Here is a 17,538-nt window from a genome sequence, read left to right as displayed (position 1 = left end):
GTTCCCTGTGCACAGGGCTCCCCACTCGGGCAGCGTCCTAACCACCTCACGGGGGTCACCCAAGGGCTGTCGGGCTACCAGGGCCACTGCAGGCTCCCTACCTACGGAGCCACCCAGGCAATGTGCAGAGCTGTGGAGGGGAACAAGTGATTGCCATTGCCCCAGCACTGGAGCAGAGACAGGTGCCAGCCTTAGCTCCACAATCAGTGAAAGCAGAGCCCAGCACATCAGCTCTTCAGCAAAATGCTCCGCCACTCTAGGGCAGCCGAGCGCTCAGCACCCTATGCCCGCCTTCCCCCCAAAACCCATGTCCACACATGCACAGACGCACGTTTGGGTGTGAAACAAATGATTTATTGACATCTATGTACAGGGTAAAGCTCCGCGAGGGACAGAGCAGTGGCTGTGCCCGTGGTAACAGGAGTCTCTGTCGCAAGGCTCCTTGCAAGGGCGACTCCAGCCGCATCGCGTCCCACTCCCCAGAGTGCGGTTCTGCTGCAGAGGAAAGGTGTGGCAGCAGTTCCCAGAGCCGACTGAGTAGCGTGTTGTGCGTGCCCAGCGTGCTCAGTTCCGCAGCACCAGCTCCCAGGGGAGTATCTAGGGGACACTAAGAGAGCTCCGTGCGTGAGGAGCTCTTTCGGTGTCCGTAGAAGAGCAGGCTTGTGAGCCGATCTTGCAGCTCATCAGCCTCACGCATTGCCTTGGCGTGGGCGGCTGGGTCATGCAGCAGGCGCTGGAAGAGGTTGAGTGGCTCCGCTGTTTGGAGGGCTGGGGGCAAGACGATGTCCTCGGGCATGTTCTCATTAGCAAAGAAGAAGTGGTCGAGGCGTTTGTCGTGCAGGCAGCTGCGCAGGTACCACAGGATATCCTGCAGCCGCATGAGGAATTCCCTCCTGCTCCAGCTCGACACTGGTAAGGTGTTGAGGAGGTGCATGGCAACCGTCTTGAAGGTAGCGGTGGAAAAGCCAGTGCCCAGCAGGATAGCGGCAAAGAGCTGGAGGCATTTGAGGTGGGAGGTGTCGTGTGGGGCCTGCCTGGCCACATGCCTGAAGAACTTCACCTCTGCCACCGCGTAGCTCTCTGCCCATGTTGTGCTGGGGGTGAGGATGGCCTCTGGAGTCTCCCGGCTGCTCAGGAAGATGTCCGAGTCGCCTCGCCGCACCCCAAACATGATGTCAACGAGGAGGCTTTTCCCAGAGGTGTTTGTCAGCTGCAGCTTGCAGGAGCGGCTGGAAGGCAGCACCTTCATGCTGTAGTGCTGCGCCTGAGGCATCTCTTCCCAGGCTGAGCTCACCAGGTTCTGCAACCACTGGGCGGTTTTGTGCACATCCAGGTAGGAGCCGGTGCAGAGGGTGCCAAGGAGGCTGGCAGACGGATTTTTCCTCAGCTCCTCCTCCTGGGGGTGGTGGAGGTAGAACGGCGTGTTCTCCACCAGCTGATCCCTGCTGCAGGTACACGCCAGCTCCACGCGGACGCGGGAGTTCTTTGCCGGCATCTCCGCTGCAGTGCCCAGCTCCAGGTGGAAAACGTGCCCACGGGGGGGCTTAAGGGGCACAAGCAGGCGGTACACAGCATCACGCCCACGGGGACTCCAACCTTCGAAGGCGCTGCCCACCCCGATGGCTGGCTGCAGGACCGGGAAGAAACTGTTGGACAAGCGCTCTTGCAGGACAGCCAGGAGGTCGCCCACCAGCTCCTCCACCACGCGGCTCCTGTAGGCCAGGCGCTGCACTGACGACCGGATGCGCTTTGCAAACCTCCCAAACACACGCTTCTCATAGTCGCCAGAACCTTCTCCTGCACATTGTTCGTTGCCGCACTCTGTGCTGCTGCCTGAGCTCTCCTCTGCAGCGCTGCTGCCTGGCTGGGGGCTCCTTTTGCTGAGGTGCCGGCAGAGCCTGAAGATCAGGACGAGGACTGCAGCGAGCGCCCAGACCTGCCAGTGCTGCAAGGCAGCGAAGAGCAGGTCTCCCCAGGCCGAGGCGTTCTGCTCCATGTCCTGCAGCAGCCGAGTCTTGGGCTGGCTCAGCTGCTGCGCGTGCTGCCGCATGTGCCCGCAGGTGGCCTCACCCAGCTCCTGGCAGACCATGTGCAGGAGCTGGAGGATGCTCTGCACGAGCAGGGGGAGGAAGGTTGTGTCAGCCATGGCCTGTGGGAGGAGGGAGAGAAGGGGTTGAGTGGGGCTGGGAGGGCAGGAAGTGGTGGCGCAAGGGCCCTGCCGCTGCACTGCAGGGAGCTGGGGGCAGGCAGGAGAGGGGGCGAGACAGCTGGGGGGCAGCAAGGCCTGCGCCCAGCCCCGGTGGCGGCGGTGGCAGCGTGCCCGGCCCCAGGCGCTCCCGCCAGCGGCTGGGCCCTTGATGCAGGATGAGAACCCACCCCCCCGGGGGCCCACCGTTCTGCCCGGGCCCCGCTCCGGCCCAGCCTCCCGCCGCCTGCGCACTCACCTCTGGCTCAGGCTGTGCTGGGGCAGCGCTGCCTGCGGGTGCCTTTTATAGCTGCCCCCATTGTGACACGGCCCCTCTGATGTCACAAGCGCCAGAGCGCATCACCGGCACAGCCGCCAACCAGCCCCCCCGCCTCAGCGCCTCACAGCTGCCCCCGGCAACCAGAGCCCCGACAGACACAGAGTACAGGCCCAGCCGGCAGGACAGGGCTGACAGTTGCTCTGCTTCCACTGCTTTAGCCGCCCCCGCAGAGCATTTGCCGCCGTCCCGGAGTCAGGAGAGAGAGAGAGTCTTGGCCACTTTTCTCCTTCAGCAACAGCTAACGCCAGCTGGATGGCTTTTCCCTCTGCAGATTGACTCCGCTCACCTTGTCCTTCAGCAGCTTCTGCCACTCGTCCTGTAGGACTCCACACCGCAGCATTCCACCTTCGATGCTTTCCTACAGTACGACAAGGCCCATCAGTAACCAGAGCATGCTGGTTCTCATTAGCTGAGAGAATGAGAGTTCATGATATGGTGGAGCTTCCTCAGCACGTGTCACCACCTCCTCTGGTGGCACCCCAAAGGCCTTGCCTTCGGGCCAGTTTGTGATCACTTCTACCATTCCTGGGCAATTAGGGTTTCCTGTTTGAGCTCGCTGTGTCATTGAGGCAATCCACTTACTCCAGGGTAGCATCGGTGGTGTGATGAGTAGAGGGAACTTTACCCTTGAACATCCAGCTCAGTCCTGGTAATGGGGGTGCCAGGAGGAGCTGTGCCTCAGGACCAGGTGGTGTGACTTAATTCAGGCCACGATAGTCTACTGTTAGTCTCCAGTTCCCATCAGACTTTTGCGCTGGCCATATAAGGCTGTTCAAGGGTGAGCGAGTTTTGCTGATCACTCCTTGGCTCTCTAGCCGTTGATAGGAATGAGGGAGTCCCAGTTGGTGCGATACTGCTGTCGATGCACCGTGGCAGCAGCAATTGGCACCTGCTGATCTTTACGCTGGGCACCAGTGCCCACTAGGGCTTTATACTTTTGTGGCTCTGACGTGCCAGGCCATCGAATCCACACAGTCCAACAAATCCAGTTGTCCCTCTCCTCCTCATGGCTGGAGGCAAGGCACCTCAAACGTTGACCACAGCACCTACGATTAGCAGAGGAGTTCCTACCTGGTCCGTAGGATGGCCTACCATAGGTCAGAGCAGCCTTCCAGTTCTCCCTCCCACTTCCTCATGTTCTCTCCATAGTTGCAGAGGCAAAGACACAGGACATCTCGGAGCGGGTTCGATTGGTCTTGAGTCGGAGGGTGGTTTTTCTCTTGAGTAAGGGGCTGTTTTTTCTCAGCAGCTGCACATGGGTGTGTGGCCACTACTCTAGAAGGCGCATTGGTGGTGTAACTCGGGCAGTGATGGCTTTGGCAGACACTCAGTGAGTCGCTGCACCTCCCGCTACCCCCTGTAGGTTGCTACTGAGAAGATCTGGCACTTTGCTCTTGCCTTGGTCTTGGAGGAGAGGTTATTGGCAGCTGTGAGCCGGGTGCCAGGAGAGACAGGGAGCAGGAGCTGTCCGCGACTTGGCCTGCTGCAAAAAAAGGCCAGAGTGGGTGTTGTAAGAGCAGGGCCCTGGGAGAGCCTGGAGAAGCCACGTCCCTTGGGCTGATGGGCAGCGGGCGCCCATTGGGCTTCTTTAGCTCTCAGACAGAGGCAGCTCTTTTGAGGGGACAATTCTCAGAGATCTTGCAAGTCTTTGCCCATATAGGGTCATTGGATTTCCACAGCAGGTGTCCCAAAGAGAGGTATGAGTACAGGTCTCCTGCCACGCAGCTGCCATCAGGCCATGGCTTCTCCTCAAGGTGGCCTGGATGGCGCAAGTGCGTGCCTTGAATTGGAGACATCTCCAAAGCTTTCTGGAACCTCGCTGCACGTGGCTTCTGCTTCGTCGAATACTACACAAGAGCAGACGCTGAACACGCAATGCGATTTATCAACGACACGCGACTAGATGATCGCATCATTCAAACTGACTGGGATGCAGGGTTTAAGGAGGGGCGACAGTATGGAAGAGGAAAAACTGGAGGACAGGTGCGAGATGAATACCGGACAGACTACGATGTGGGAAGAGGTGGCTTCGGCAAGATCATTCAGATGCAGAAAGCAAATCATCAGCCTGCGATCTACTGATTGCCTCGTGGCTCCTAGCTCGTAGAGGGCTCTGTCCTTCCAGAGCTAGCTCTGTTCTCGCATTTTGGATTGGGGTAGGGAGTGAGATCCAAGTTCCAGCAAAAGGTGACCCTCCTTAGACTGTGGATATACATGTATACATTCCCCCTTCCTTCTGGCTAGAGAGGATGTTCTGTGCTGTTACAGGGCAACAAGGGAAAAAAAACACGTGTGACGTGTGCCGGGTGAAGGTTGCGCAGGTCCCACGAGGGTATGGAGAATGAGCCTGGTGCTCGTACAGGAGGCAGAGCCCTGCTCAGCAGTCGTGACACTTGTTCCCTGTGCACAGGGCTCCCCACTCGGGCAGCGTCCTAACCACCTCACGGGGGTCACCCAAGGGCTGTCGGGCTACCAGGGCCACTGCAGGCTCCCTACCTACGGAGCCACCCAGGCAATGTGCAGAGCTGTGGAGGGGAACAAGTGATTGCCATTGCCCCAGCACTGGAGCAGAGACAGGTGCCAGCCTTAGCTCCACAATCAGTGAAAGCAGAGCCCAGCACATCAGCTCTTCAGCAAAATGCTCCGCCACTCTAGGGCAGCCGAGCGCTCAGCACCCTATGCCCGCCTTCCCCCCAAAACCCATGTCCACACATGCACAGACGCACGTTTGGGTGTGAAACAAATGATTTATTGACATCTATGTACAGGGTAAAGCTCCGCGAGGGACAGGGCGGTGGCTGTGCCCGTGGTAACAGGAGTCTCTGTCGCAAGGCTCCTTGCAAGGGCGACTCCAGCCGCATCGCGTCCCACTCCCCAGAGTGCGGTTCTGCTGCAGAGGAAAGGTGTGGCAGCAGTTCCCAGAGCCGACTGAGTAGCGTGTTGTGCGTGCCCAGCGTGCTCAGTTCCGCAGCACCAGCTCCCAGGGGAGTATCTAGGGGACACTAAGAGAGCTCCGTGCGTGAGGAGCTCTTTCGGTGTCCGTAGAAGAGCAGGCTTGTGAGCCGATCTTGCAGCTCATCGGCCTCACGCATTGCCTTGGCGTGGGCGGCTGGGTCATGCAGCAGGCGCTGGAAGAGGTTGAGTGGCTCCGCTGTTTGGAGGGCTGGGGGCAAGACGATGTCCTCGGGCATGTTCTCATTAGCAAAGAAGAAGTGGTCGAGGCGTTTGTCGTGCAGGCAGCCGCGCAGGTACCACAGGATATCCTGCAGCCACATGAGGAATTCCCTCCTGCTCCAGCTCGACACTGGTAAGGTGTTGAGGAGGTGCATGGCAACCGTCTTGAAGGTAGCGGTGGAAAAGCCGGTGCCCAGCAGGATAGCGGCAAAGAGCTGGAGGCATTTGAGGTGGGAGGTGTCGTGTGGGGCCTGCCTGGCCACATGCCTGAAGAACTTCACCTCTGCCACCGCGTAGCTCTCTGCCCATGTTGTGCTGGGGGTGAGGATGGCCTCTGGAGTCTCCCGGCTGCTCAGGAAGATGTCCGAGTCGCCTCGCCGCACCCCAAACATGATGTCAACGAGGAGGCTTTTCCCAGAGGCGTTTGTCAGCTGCAGCTTGCAGGAGCGGCTGGAAGGCAGCACCTTCATGCTGTAGTGCTGCGCCTGAGGCATCTCTTCCCAGGCTGAGCTCACCAGGTTCTGCAACCACTGGGCGGTTTTGTGCACATCCAGGTAGGAGCCGGTGCAGAGGGTGCCAAGGAGGCTGGCAGACGGATTTTTCCTCAGCTCCTCCTCCTGGGGGTGGTGGAGGTAGAACGGCGTGTTCTCCACCAGCTGATCCCTGCTGCAGGTACACGCCAGCTCCACGCGGACGCGGGAGTTCTTTGCCGGCATCTCCGCTGCAGTGCCCAGCTCCAGGTGGAAAACGTGCCCACGGGGGGGCTTAAGGGGCACAAGCAGGCGGTACACAGCATCACGCCCACGGGGACTCCAACCTTCGAAGGCGCTACCCACCCCGATGGCTGGCTGCAGGACCGGGAAGAAACTGTTGGACAAGCGCTCTTGCAGGACAGCCAGGAGGTCGCCCACCAGCTCCTCCACCACGCGGCTCCTGTAGGCCAGGCGCTGCACTGACGACCGGATGCGCTTTGCAAACCTCCCAAACACACGCTTCTCATAGTCGCCAGAACCTTCTCCTGCACATTGTTCGTTGCCGCACTCTGTGCTGCTGCCTGAGCTCTCCTCTGCAGCGCTGCTGCCTGGCTGGGGGCTCCTTTTGCTGAGGCGCCGGCAGAGCCTGAAGATCAGGACGAGGACTGCAGCGAGCGCCCAGACCTGCCAGTGCTGCAAGGCAGCGAAGAGCAGGTCTCCCCAGGCCGAGGCACTCTGCTCCATGTCCTGCAGCAGCCGAGTCTTGGGCTGGCTCAGCTGCTGCGCGTGCTGCCGCATGTGCCCGCAGGTGGCCTCACCCAGCTCCTGGCAGACCATGTGCAGGAGCTGGAGGATGCTCTGCACGAGCAGGGGGAGGAAGGTTGTGTCAGCCATGGCCTGCGGGAGGAGGGAGAGAAGGGGTTGAGTGGGGCTGGGAGGGCAGGAAGTGGTGGCGCAAGGGCCCTGCCGCTGCACTGCAGGGAGCTGGGGGCAGGCAGGAGAGGGGGCGAGACAGCTGGGGGGCAGCAAGGCCTGCGCCCAGCCCCGGTGGCGGCGGTGGCAGCGTGCCCGGCCCCAGGCGCTCCCGCCAGCGGCTGGGCCCTTGATGCAGGATGAGAACCCACCCCCCCGGGGGCCCGCCGTTCTGCCCGGGCCCCGCTCCGGCCCAGCCTCCCGCTGCCTGCGCACTCACCTCTGGCTCAGGCTGTGCTGGGGCAGCGCTGCCTGCGGGCGCCTTTTATAGCTGCCCCCATTGTGACACGGCCCCTCTGATGTCACAAGCGCCAGAGCGCATCACCGGCACAGCCGCCAACCAGCCCCCCCGCCTCAGCGCCTCACAGCTGCCCCCGGCAACCAGAGCCCCGACAGACACAGAGTACAGGCCCAGCCGGCAGGACAGGGCTGCCAGTTGCTCTGCTTCCACTGCTTTAGCCGCCCCCGCAGAGCATTTGCCGCCGTCCCGGAGTCAGGAGAGAGAGAGAGTCTTGGCCACTTTTCTCCTTCAGCAACAGCTAACGCCAGCTGGATGGCTTTTCCCTCTGCAGATTGACTCCGCTCACCTTGTCCTTCAGCAGCTTCTGCCACTCGTCCTGTAGGACTCCACACCGCAGCATTCCACCTTCGATGCTTTCCTACAGTACGACAAGGCCCATCAGTAACCAGAGCATGCTGGTTCTCATTAGCTGAGAGAATGAGAGTTCATGATATGGTGGAGCTTCCTCAGCACGTGTCACCACCTCCTCTGGTGGCACCCCAAAGGCCTTGCCTTCGGGCCAATTTGTGATCACTTCTACCATTCCTGGGCAATTAGGGTTTCCTAATAACATAACCATCAAAAGCAAATTAAGGGGGGAGAAACTACCAGATTCTAAACTTCAGTACATTCGTGCTTATTTCATGCTTATGTTCATTCTTCAGTATATGAGTGCTTATGTACATCTCAGGCTTTATTCACTTAAGTAACTTTATTAGCCACACAGCAAGGAATGCTGAATGGAGGGAAGGTTTTTTCATAGACAGAAATTTATTTTTCACTTCACAGGAATGGATAGAGAAAGAAAAAAAAGAACACCTGATGACACTTCCTAATGTGGTTAGACATTGAGATGAAATGATGAAATGACTGTGGATTTTGGCCTTTTACTGCCTGACAGGTTCACCAGATTTATAACTGACAGTTTAGTGATTGCTTCTTTGCAAAATTGGTTCTGTTTTACCTCAAACCAGGACATTCCACCCCTTATTCCACACCATTTGCATCTTGCTCAGATTACTATTACTTTTATCTATCAAATTTACACGCACACAGATTATATATATGATATGGATACATGCAGGTCACTTATCTGTGGTTTACGTTTATATACAAAAGTTTAAGCCCATTTAGTTCATGATTGCAGGATCTCATCTCAGGGCAGGAAAGATGGTACAAAATTCATTCTGGTTCGTGCCCATGGGGTAGCATGTTCATCTTGAAGAGCTTGCTGGACGCCACTTGATGAAGCTAGCTCAGGTTTCATCACCCCTGTGTTATCCTGAAAAACACTTATTGAACACTGTTAGTATTATGTAGTGATCAGCATCATACAGCTCAGGATTGAGTAATCTCACCAAGGGTTAAATTCCCTTGGGGTACACATTGAACTTCTCCATCCTTCAGCATCACCCACCAAGTACATCCAGGTCCTTGAGCAAAAACAGTCCCACGAATGGGTTTGCTTTAGCCTGAAGCAGGAGAAACCCAGTTTTCCTGAACAAATTCCTTTCATGCACCACAGGGACTTTATCTCCTCCTACAGTATGTAAAGGGTCTGATTGAGCAGGACCAGCTCCATTGATGGATCCCCTGGTGTTAATTAGCCAGGTAGCTTGCTCTAAACGCTTGTCCCAATTTTAAAGGTTCCACCTCTTATAGCTTTTAGGGTGGTTTTTAGCAGTCCATTGTATTGCACAATCTTCCCAGAAGTGGGTGCATGATAGGGGATATGATATATCCACTCAATGCCATGTTCTTTTGCCCAATTACTATTATGGTGGACCTTCCTCAGCACGTGTCACCATCTCCTCTTGTGGCATCCCAAAGTCTTTGCTTTTGGGCCAATTTGTGATCACTTCTACGATTCCTGGGTGATTTGGGTTTCCTATTCGAGCTCGCTGCGTGATTATGGCAACCCACTTACTCCAGGTAGCATCGGTGGCGTGATGAGTAGAAGGAACTTTACCCTTGAACATCCAGCCCAGTATTGGTAATCGGGGCGCCAGGAGGAGCTGTGCCTCAGTACCAATTACTTCTGAAGCAGCTCTAACTCCTTCCTATGCTGCCAAGATTTCTTTCTCAGTTGGAGTATAGTTGGCCTCGGAGACTTCGACCCCTAGAATCCCAGGGGTCGACCTCAAGTCTCCCCTGGTGCTTTCTGCCAGAGGCCCCAGGTAGGGCCATTGTCCCCGGCTGCGGTGTAGAGCACATTTTTAATGTTCCGTCCAGTTCGGACTGGTCCAAGGGCTACTGCATGCACAATCTCTTGTTTAATTTGCTCAAAGGCTTGTCGTTGCTCAGGGCCCCACATAAACTCATTTTTCTTTCGAGTCACTTCATAGAGAGGTTTCACAATCTGGCTGTAAGCTGGAATATGCATTCTCCAGAAACCCACAACACCTAAAAAGGCTTGTGTTTCCTTTTTATTAGTAGGTGGGGACATAGATGTTATTCGGTTAATTATATCCATTGGGATCTGGCGACGGCCATCTTGCCACTTAATTCCTAAAAACTGGATTTCTCGTGCAGGTCCCTTGACCTTACCTCTTTTAATGGCAAAACCTGCTTTCAGAAGAATCTTAATTATTTTCCTACCTTTGTGGAAAACTTCTTCTGCTGAATTACCCCACACAATGATATCATCGATGTATTGTAGGTGTTCTGGAGCTCCACTCTTCTCCAGTGCAGTCTGGATCAGTCCATGGCAAACAGTAGGGCTGTGCTTCCACCCCTGGGGCAGTGGATTCCAGGTGTACTGGACACCCCTCCAGGTGAAAGCAAACTGTGGCCTGCACTCTGCTGCTAAAGGAATAGAGAAAAAGGCATGAGCAATGTCAATTGTAGCATACCATTGGGCTGCCTTTGACTCCAGTTCATACTGAAGTTGTAGCATATCTGGCACAGCAGCACTCAGTGGTGGTGTAACTTCATTCAGGCCACGATAGTCTACTGTTAAACTCCAGTGCCCATCAGACTTTCGCACCGGCCATATAGGGCTGTTAAAGGGTGACCGAGTTTTGCTGATCACTCCTTGGCTCTCTAGCCGGCGAATCAGGTTATGGATGGGAATCAGGGAGTCTCGGTTGGTGCGATACTGTCGTCGATGCACCGTGGCAGTAGCAATTGGCACCTGCTGATCTTCAACCCTCAGCAGTCCCGCAACAGAAGGGTCATCTGAAAGACCGGGTAAGGTAGACAGCTGTGTAACATCCTCAGTCTCTACAGCTGCTATACCAAAAGCCCACCGATACCCTTTTGGGTCTTTAAAATACCCTCTCTTGAGATAGTCTATGCCAAGGATGCATGGAGCATCTGGACCAGTAACAACGGGGTGTTTCTCCCATTTATTCCCAGTTAGGCTCACTTCAGCTTCTAATACAGTCATTTCTTGAGATCCGCCTGTCACTCCAGAAATGGTGACAGTTTCTGCCCCTTTATGATTCGATGGCAATAGGGTACACTGTGCACCAGTGTCCACCAGGGCTTTATCCTTTTGTGGCTCTAATGTGCCAGGCCATCGAATCCACACAGTCCAATAAACTCGGTTGTCCCTCTCCTCCTCCTGGCTGGAGGCAGGGCACCTCTAATGTTGACCGTAGTACCTACGATTATCAGATCGGTTCCTACCTGGTCCGTAGGATCGCCTACCGTAGGTTGGAGCAGCCTTCTTCCTGTCAGAATCCTTTCTTCTACCTGCTTCATTTTGCAGCTCAAGCACCCGTGCCTGTAGGGCTGAGGTAGGTTCTCCATCCCACTTCTTCATGTCTTCTCCATATTCACAGAGGCAAAACCACAGGATATCTCGCATCGGGTTTGATTTGTCTTGAGTCGGAAGGTGTTTTTTCTCTTGAGTAGGAGGGCGTTTCCTCTTAGCAGCTGCAACATGAGTCTGTACAGGGAAAGAATGGAGTTTTTCCTCCACCTTGGTTAGTTTATCAAACAGTTTATCGGTTTGCTCAACTAATTTCTGGGTCATTTGCTCTATTTTCTCAGTCAGTTTCTCAGTCATTTTCTCGGTGGTCACAGTCAGCTTTTCTATGGCTGCCACAGAAAAGGGACGAGAGAGACTGTCTTCATACTGTCGTACCTTATTAACCACTTCATTTACGGTTGGTGTGTCAGTATCAGATCCTCCCCAGACCATTGTTGACAATGTGTGGGAATATGTTGATGGTGCACTTTGTACAAACTTTTTTAGCATAGATTGTTTGCATGGCATTTCATCAGGGTCTACAATCCCTTGCCCATCACTATAAATCACCTCTCGCACAGCCATTTCTCTCAGGTACTTAATACCTTTTTCCATGGTGGTCCATTTACTTGGACGGCATTCGATATCGTCCTTAAAGGGATACCTGTGCTTTATGGCTGACACCAGTCGCCTCCAGAGACTGAGAGTGCTTGTCTTTCTCCCAATCTCTTTATCAATACCTCCATCCTTGGCCAGGTTTCCCAATTGCCTAGCTTCTCTGCCATCTAAATCTAGGGTATCTGCCCCACTATCCCAGCATCGGAGCAACCAGGAGACAAGTGTTTCACCTTCATGACGACTAAAGTCCTTCCTGATATTTCTCAGATCTTTCATAGAGAAGGATTTAACAACTACCTCTACATCTGAGTCCTCCTGTGGTGAGGCTGCCCTAGAAGGGGCCTCTCCAACATCTGCTCTAGAAGGACTCTTGCCTTTGTCTGTTTTCAAAGGTCTCTTTCCCTTATCTGGTCTTGAAGGACCCTCCCCTGGATCTTCTTCAGAACCCTCCCCCAAGCTATCTGACTTGAGGTGGTCTTTGTCGTAAGGGGTAGGGGAAGGAGTTGACCTCTTCTTCTTCCTCCTGGTTACCGGGGCAGCTTGTACCGATTTTGATGGAGTTTGAGTAGGTTTGGTACTGGTTGTAGTGGCTGCAGTAGCTTGTGCCGGGACAGGCGGCGGAGGGGCCGGTGTTGTTGCGGTGGGGGGGGCGGCTGCCGGTGGTGCCGGTGCCGTTGCAGGCGGCGGCGGCGGAGGCGCCTGTGCCGTGGTGGTTGGGGGGGCGGCTGCCGGTGGTGCCGGTGCAGGCGGCGGTGGTGCCGGTGCCGGTGCAGGCGGCGGCGGCGGAGGAGGCGCCTGTGCCGTTGCGGTGGGGGGGGGCGGCTGCCGGTGGTGCCGTTGCTCCGGGGGGGGCAGCTGCGGCCGGGCCAGGCGGGGCCGCGGTTTGTGCCGCTGCAGATCGCCGAGCGGCTGCGCGGGTCTGAGTGGCGGCAGCGCACGGTACCCTACAGCTCCCCCTGCACAGATGTTTCACAATAAACCACCCCTGCACCACATTCAGAAGCACCGACAACAGAATCACGATCTTAACAAGGTACCAGTCCTTATCCTCAGAGCCCAGAAGGTTTCCATGCCCCAGCTCTGAGGGTGTCACATTAACATAAGTATCAAAGGGCGAAGTAAACATTCCCCAGGTAGAACCGACAGTATAATTAATAACAGAATCCATCACCTGATGCCCGAGATATACAGGTAGAGCCGTTACCCAACTCATCGTGTTATACATCTGAATTGCAAACCACACCAACATAGCACCTTTAAACCTTCGCATAAAAAGACAAAGAATAAATGAAGTTTGCAACACCTTTGGCAGGTTAGACCAAGCTGACTGCATTAAAGTCCAACAAAGCTGTTTAAAGGCATGATACATGATTTCCTCTAAGAACGACATGATGCAAGCTGTCTGTTCTAATCTCTGAGCAAGTTGGAATTCAAACTATTTGGACAATTTATCGCAGCTCTGGTGGAGCACTGTTCGTGCCCCACGTTGGGCGCCAATTAATCTGTCGTGGTTTAGGCCAAATCCACCACTGGGGACCCGAGGGACCCCAGACGGGACCGACAGATGCTCCCCTCTACCCCTCTACAAAGAGAGAGGCAGAGGAGGAAAAAGAGACTTAAGAGTTTAGAAGAAACTAAACTACTTTAATGAAGTATTAATAATAAAATAAAAAGAAATAATGAAAAATATATACAAAACCGTGTCAAGCTCCCGAGATGACAATCACGTCACCGGCTGGCACTGGGGCAGTCCCAGGCTGGACTCAGTGGCGGACGGGAACTGGATTCCGGATCTGGAGTCAGGATTGGGATCACAGGCAGAGAGAGTCCTCCTCAGATGTCGGCCATTGAAGGAAGAGCCCGTGACCCTTTGGTCCCTCAGCTTTTATACTGAGCATGAGGCAGATGGGATGGAATACCCTGTTGGTCAGTTTTGGGTCACCTGTCCTGTCCACTCCTCCCTGCAGGTGGGACCCCACTATGCTTTTCCGCTTCCGACCCTCCAACGTGGCAAATAACAAAGTTGGTTGGCCGTGGGGGTTATGGCAATAAGTGTAAGCAGGAGCCTCTCTGCATCCCATGCCTGGGCATCAGCTATAAACAATTGGTCTGATCTCTCTGAGAGAGTGAACATTGTCTGCACAATATGCAGTTAATTTCAGTAGTTAGAAGAGGCCCAGCTAAGAAGCGAAGTTACTGAACAAAATTGGTTCTGTTTTACCTCAAACCAGGACACAGGATCAAGTGCAAAGCCTTCATCCTGTGAGTTCACGTGAGGAGTCGTTGTCTGTAGACTTTAGGTATGGACGAATATACCTGGATGGCACCCACTGTGGTCCGTGATCTGTGGAGACACAAGCATAACCTCTTGCCCACGTGATCAAGTCATGCGGACCCAACCACTGTCCTGTCCTGAGGTCTCGCAGCAGCACTTTTGCTCCAGGACCCACCCGTTCCTGGGTCACAAGGGAACCAAAGTGCCGAAGAAGGGGTGGCATCGCAGCAGGAGTATCATCAGCAAGCTGCAAAAAGTTTAATACATATACAGCTTTAGTTAATCGTGCTTCAGGGCTTTCCCCTATCATTCCGCCTTTTTGTTTTTGTAAAAGGCATTTTAGAGTCCCGTGTGCACGCTCAACAATACTCTGACCCGTGGGTGAGTGGGGGATGCCTGTGACATGTGTCACGCCCCTGAGTTGTAAAAAACAAGCTACCTTTTGCCATACATAAGCAGGACCGTTATCAGTTTTGATCTGTTGTGGGACACCTAAACCAGAAAATGCACGCTGCCAATGGCGTAAGGCATCTCGAGCTGATTCTCCAGTGTGAGCAGTGGCTACGAGGGCAGAAGAAAAGGTATCCATTGATACATGTATATACTTCAAACGGCCGAATTCAGTAATATGTGTGACATCAGTTTGCCAAAGCTGTAAAGCGCGTAATCCTCGTGGGTTGGTGCCATAATATACAGGTACATGTTCATCTTGACAATCGGGGCAGGCTGCAATAATATGGCGCGCCTCAGTATTACTAAGATTAAAGTGACGTTTCAAAGCACGATATCCCTGATGATAAAAACTATGCGATGCTATCGCTTGCTGTTTAACGTTGGGCACAGGTCCCAGGGCCACTGCAGACACTAAAGCATCAGCTTGTGCATTGCCTTCTACTATAAATCCTGGTAACTGGGTATGACTTTTAATGTGCATCACATAATATTCCTGCTGTCGCCTCTGCATTGTTATCCATAACAGTTTCAATACACCAAACAGTAATTCATTAGTTACATTACCTAAAACAGCTTTATCTAAACGTTGTACCAGAGCGGCCACATAAGCTGAATCTGTCACAATGTTGACTGGGCCGGGGAAACTCTGAAACACCATGGTCATCGCTCGTAGTTCTACGACTTGGGGTGAACCTTCTTGATGTTCGATCTTATGTCACCATTGTGTTCCTTGTCTCCAGACAATGGCAGCTTTTCCAGTTTTTCCTGACCCATCTGTGAACACCGTGGGGCCCTCCACTGGGTTTCTACGACTGAGATTTTTTTTTTCCAAAGGTTATTTGTGTGCCAAATTTAATCAGTGGGTGTGAAGGTAAATGGTCAACACTTTTGCTACAGACCATTGACAAATTGTAGGTGAGTTTTTCATACCTTGTGGCAACACTTTCCACTGATACCTTTTGGTAGGCTCCATGTTATTCACAGAGGGAACAGTAAATGCAAATTTTTCTTTGTCTTGTTCTGCCAGGGGGATGGTAAAAAAAAAAAAAAAAAACTTTTAAATCTATTACAACAATTTCCCACCCCATAGGTATCATAGTAGGCGAAGGTAATCCAGGTTGTAGTGCTCCCATTATTGCCATGACATCATTAATCTTTCTCAAATCACGCAACAATCTCCATTTCCCCAATTTCTTTTTGATAACAAATACTGGGGTATTCCAAGGGCTATGTGAGGCCTCTATGTGTCCTGCAACAAGTTGTTCCCTTACCAGAGACTGCAGGGCTGTTAATTTCTCTTGGCCAAGGGGCCACTGATCAACCCACACCGGTTTTTCTGTTAGCCATTTTAGAGCTAAAGCGGGTTGAGAAACACCCTGCAATACAGTGGCCCCGACTAAAAATCCGTAGTTATGCGAACTCCCCATTGGCCTAAGCAGTCCCTTCCCCATAGGTTTAAAGGAGTTGAGGTCACATATGGCCGCACTGTAGCCCTTTGCCCTTCTGAGTTTACAATCACAATAGGGTTAGTGGACATATAACTGTTGGCAACTCCTCCGAGTCCTGCCGCTCCCAAGGCATTGGAGGTTAATGACTGGGGCCGGTTCTGTTTAATGTCTTTATCAACGATGTGGAGGAGGGGATCGAGTGCAGCCTCGCTAAGTTTGTAGAGGACACCAAGTTGGGTGGGAATGTTGATCTAGTGGTGGGTAGGAAGGCTCTACAGAGGGATCTGGACAGGCTGGCTGGATGGGCTGCAGACAATGGTATGAGTTTCAACAAGGCCAAGTGTCAGGTCTTGCACTTGGGTGACAGCCCCGTGCAGTGCTACGGGCTTGGGGAAGTGTGGCTGGAAAGCTGCCTGGCAGAAAGGGACCTGGGGGTGTTGGTCAATAGCCATCTTTCTCCTGAGATGGCCCAGGCACAGACAAGCATTGGGGGAAAATTGTCATCTTTTATTGGCCTCAGAAAGCCTCCATAGCCGAGCGGAGGCTGGCAGCACGATGTCCTCAGGGCAGATGAATGTCTGGAGCGCTGTCCATGCAGCCATCCTTCGGTTGCCTGGATGCTGTGCAGGCTCAGGGCCAGATGCCATCTCTGGGGACCCGCCTGGCACTGGCAGCAGGACACTACTGTTCTTTCTGTCCCGCTATGCAGGTACAGCGGAAAGCCCTGCGCAGAGCCATGAGCGCCCTCCTGAAGAAGGAGGGCCGTCGCTGTCGAGCCGGGGTGTGTGGCAGGGCCACGATGCCTGCGGGGAACAGAGAGCTGTAGGTGAGGGGCTGGGCAGGCAACGGGCAAGCCGCTGCCAGCCCCCTGCCACCAAGGCGGTTCCCCAGGGAGGGGTGGCCACAGCACGGCCAGTCCCCGTGTGTGCAGTGCTGCCGACCTGCCCTGGGTGCCGCTCGCCGGGATGAGCAGCACCCAGCCAGGCCTGCCCTCGGCTCAGGGACCTACCTGGGACATCCTCCGGCACGTCCCTGCAGCCGCAGGAGGGCTGTGCGCTGCCTGGATGCTCAGAGAGCGCCTGCAGGGGAAGAGCAAGAGCAGAGGTAGGGGAGGGAGGGGATGTCAGCGGGAGACCTGGAGGACACCAGGCATCTCCCTGCTACACACAGCCCGGGCGCTGCGCCTGCCTTCGGCAACTCAGGATTCCCGGTGCTGGCCACATGTGCCTGGCTCACCTGGTGCTGAGGTTCCTGAGCCACGGGAGAAGCTGCTGCACCTCCCTGGTCGTCTGCAGCTGGGGCGAGAGGGGCTGTGCTGGCCTCTATGTGAGGCTCTGCAGCCAAGAGACGCTCGGTGTCTTGGTGTGCTGCAGGTGTTCTCGCAGCCATCTCTGCATCCGCGCTCTGTGCCTGCTCCTGCTGGATCACAAGCACAGCACCGGCCACGGCCTCCCGCACAGTGTGCCAGGCAACGTCCTGCAGAGCCTCCTCATATGCTGTGGGGCTGTGCGGGGCAGGTGCCTGGCTCTCTGCCTCTTCTGCTGGGGCAAAGTGGGGTGCGCCAGCATCTGCCGGAGCGTTTTGGAGCACTGAAGCAGCCACTTCATCCTCCTGCGCTGCCGGGGA

The 17,538-nt window shown here is 54.6% G+C and overlaps 1 protein-coding gene across 1 annotated transcript; it reads right to left on the bottom strand.

Annotated features, from left to right (window-relative positions):
* Positions 1–607: 607 nt before the first annotated feature.
* Positions 608–17,135, bottom strand: LOC309685547 (inositol 1,4,5-trisphosphate receptor-interacting protein-like 1; the record flags this gene model as incomplete). The annotated part of the gene is made up of 2 exons (XM_082501294.1): positions 608–1,712; positions 17,101–17,135. The coding sequence occupies 2 exons, from the start codon at positions 17,133–17,135 to the stop codon at positions 608–610; spliced, it is 1,140 nt and encodes a 379-aa protein (XP_082357420.1).
* Positions 17,136–17,538: the final 403 nt, after the last annotated feature.

This window comes from Vanellus vanellus, assembly GCF_965231255.1.
Source record: "Vanellus vanellus genome assembly, contig: HAP1_SCAFFOLD_47, whole genome shotgun sequence".
Classification (NCBI taxonomy): domain Eukaryota; kingdom Metazoa; phylum Chordata; class Aves; order Charadriiformes; family Charadriidae; genus Vanellus; species Vanellus vanellus.
This window is presented reverse-complemented; position numbering and strand designations above follow the sequence as displayed.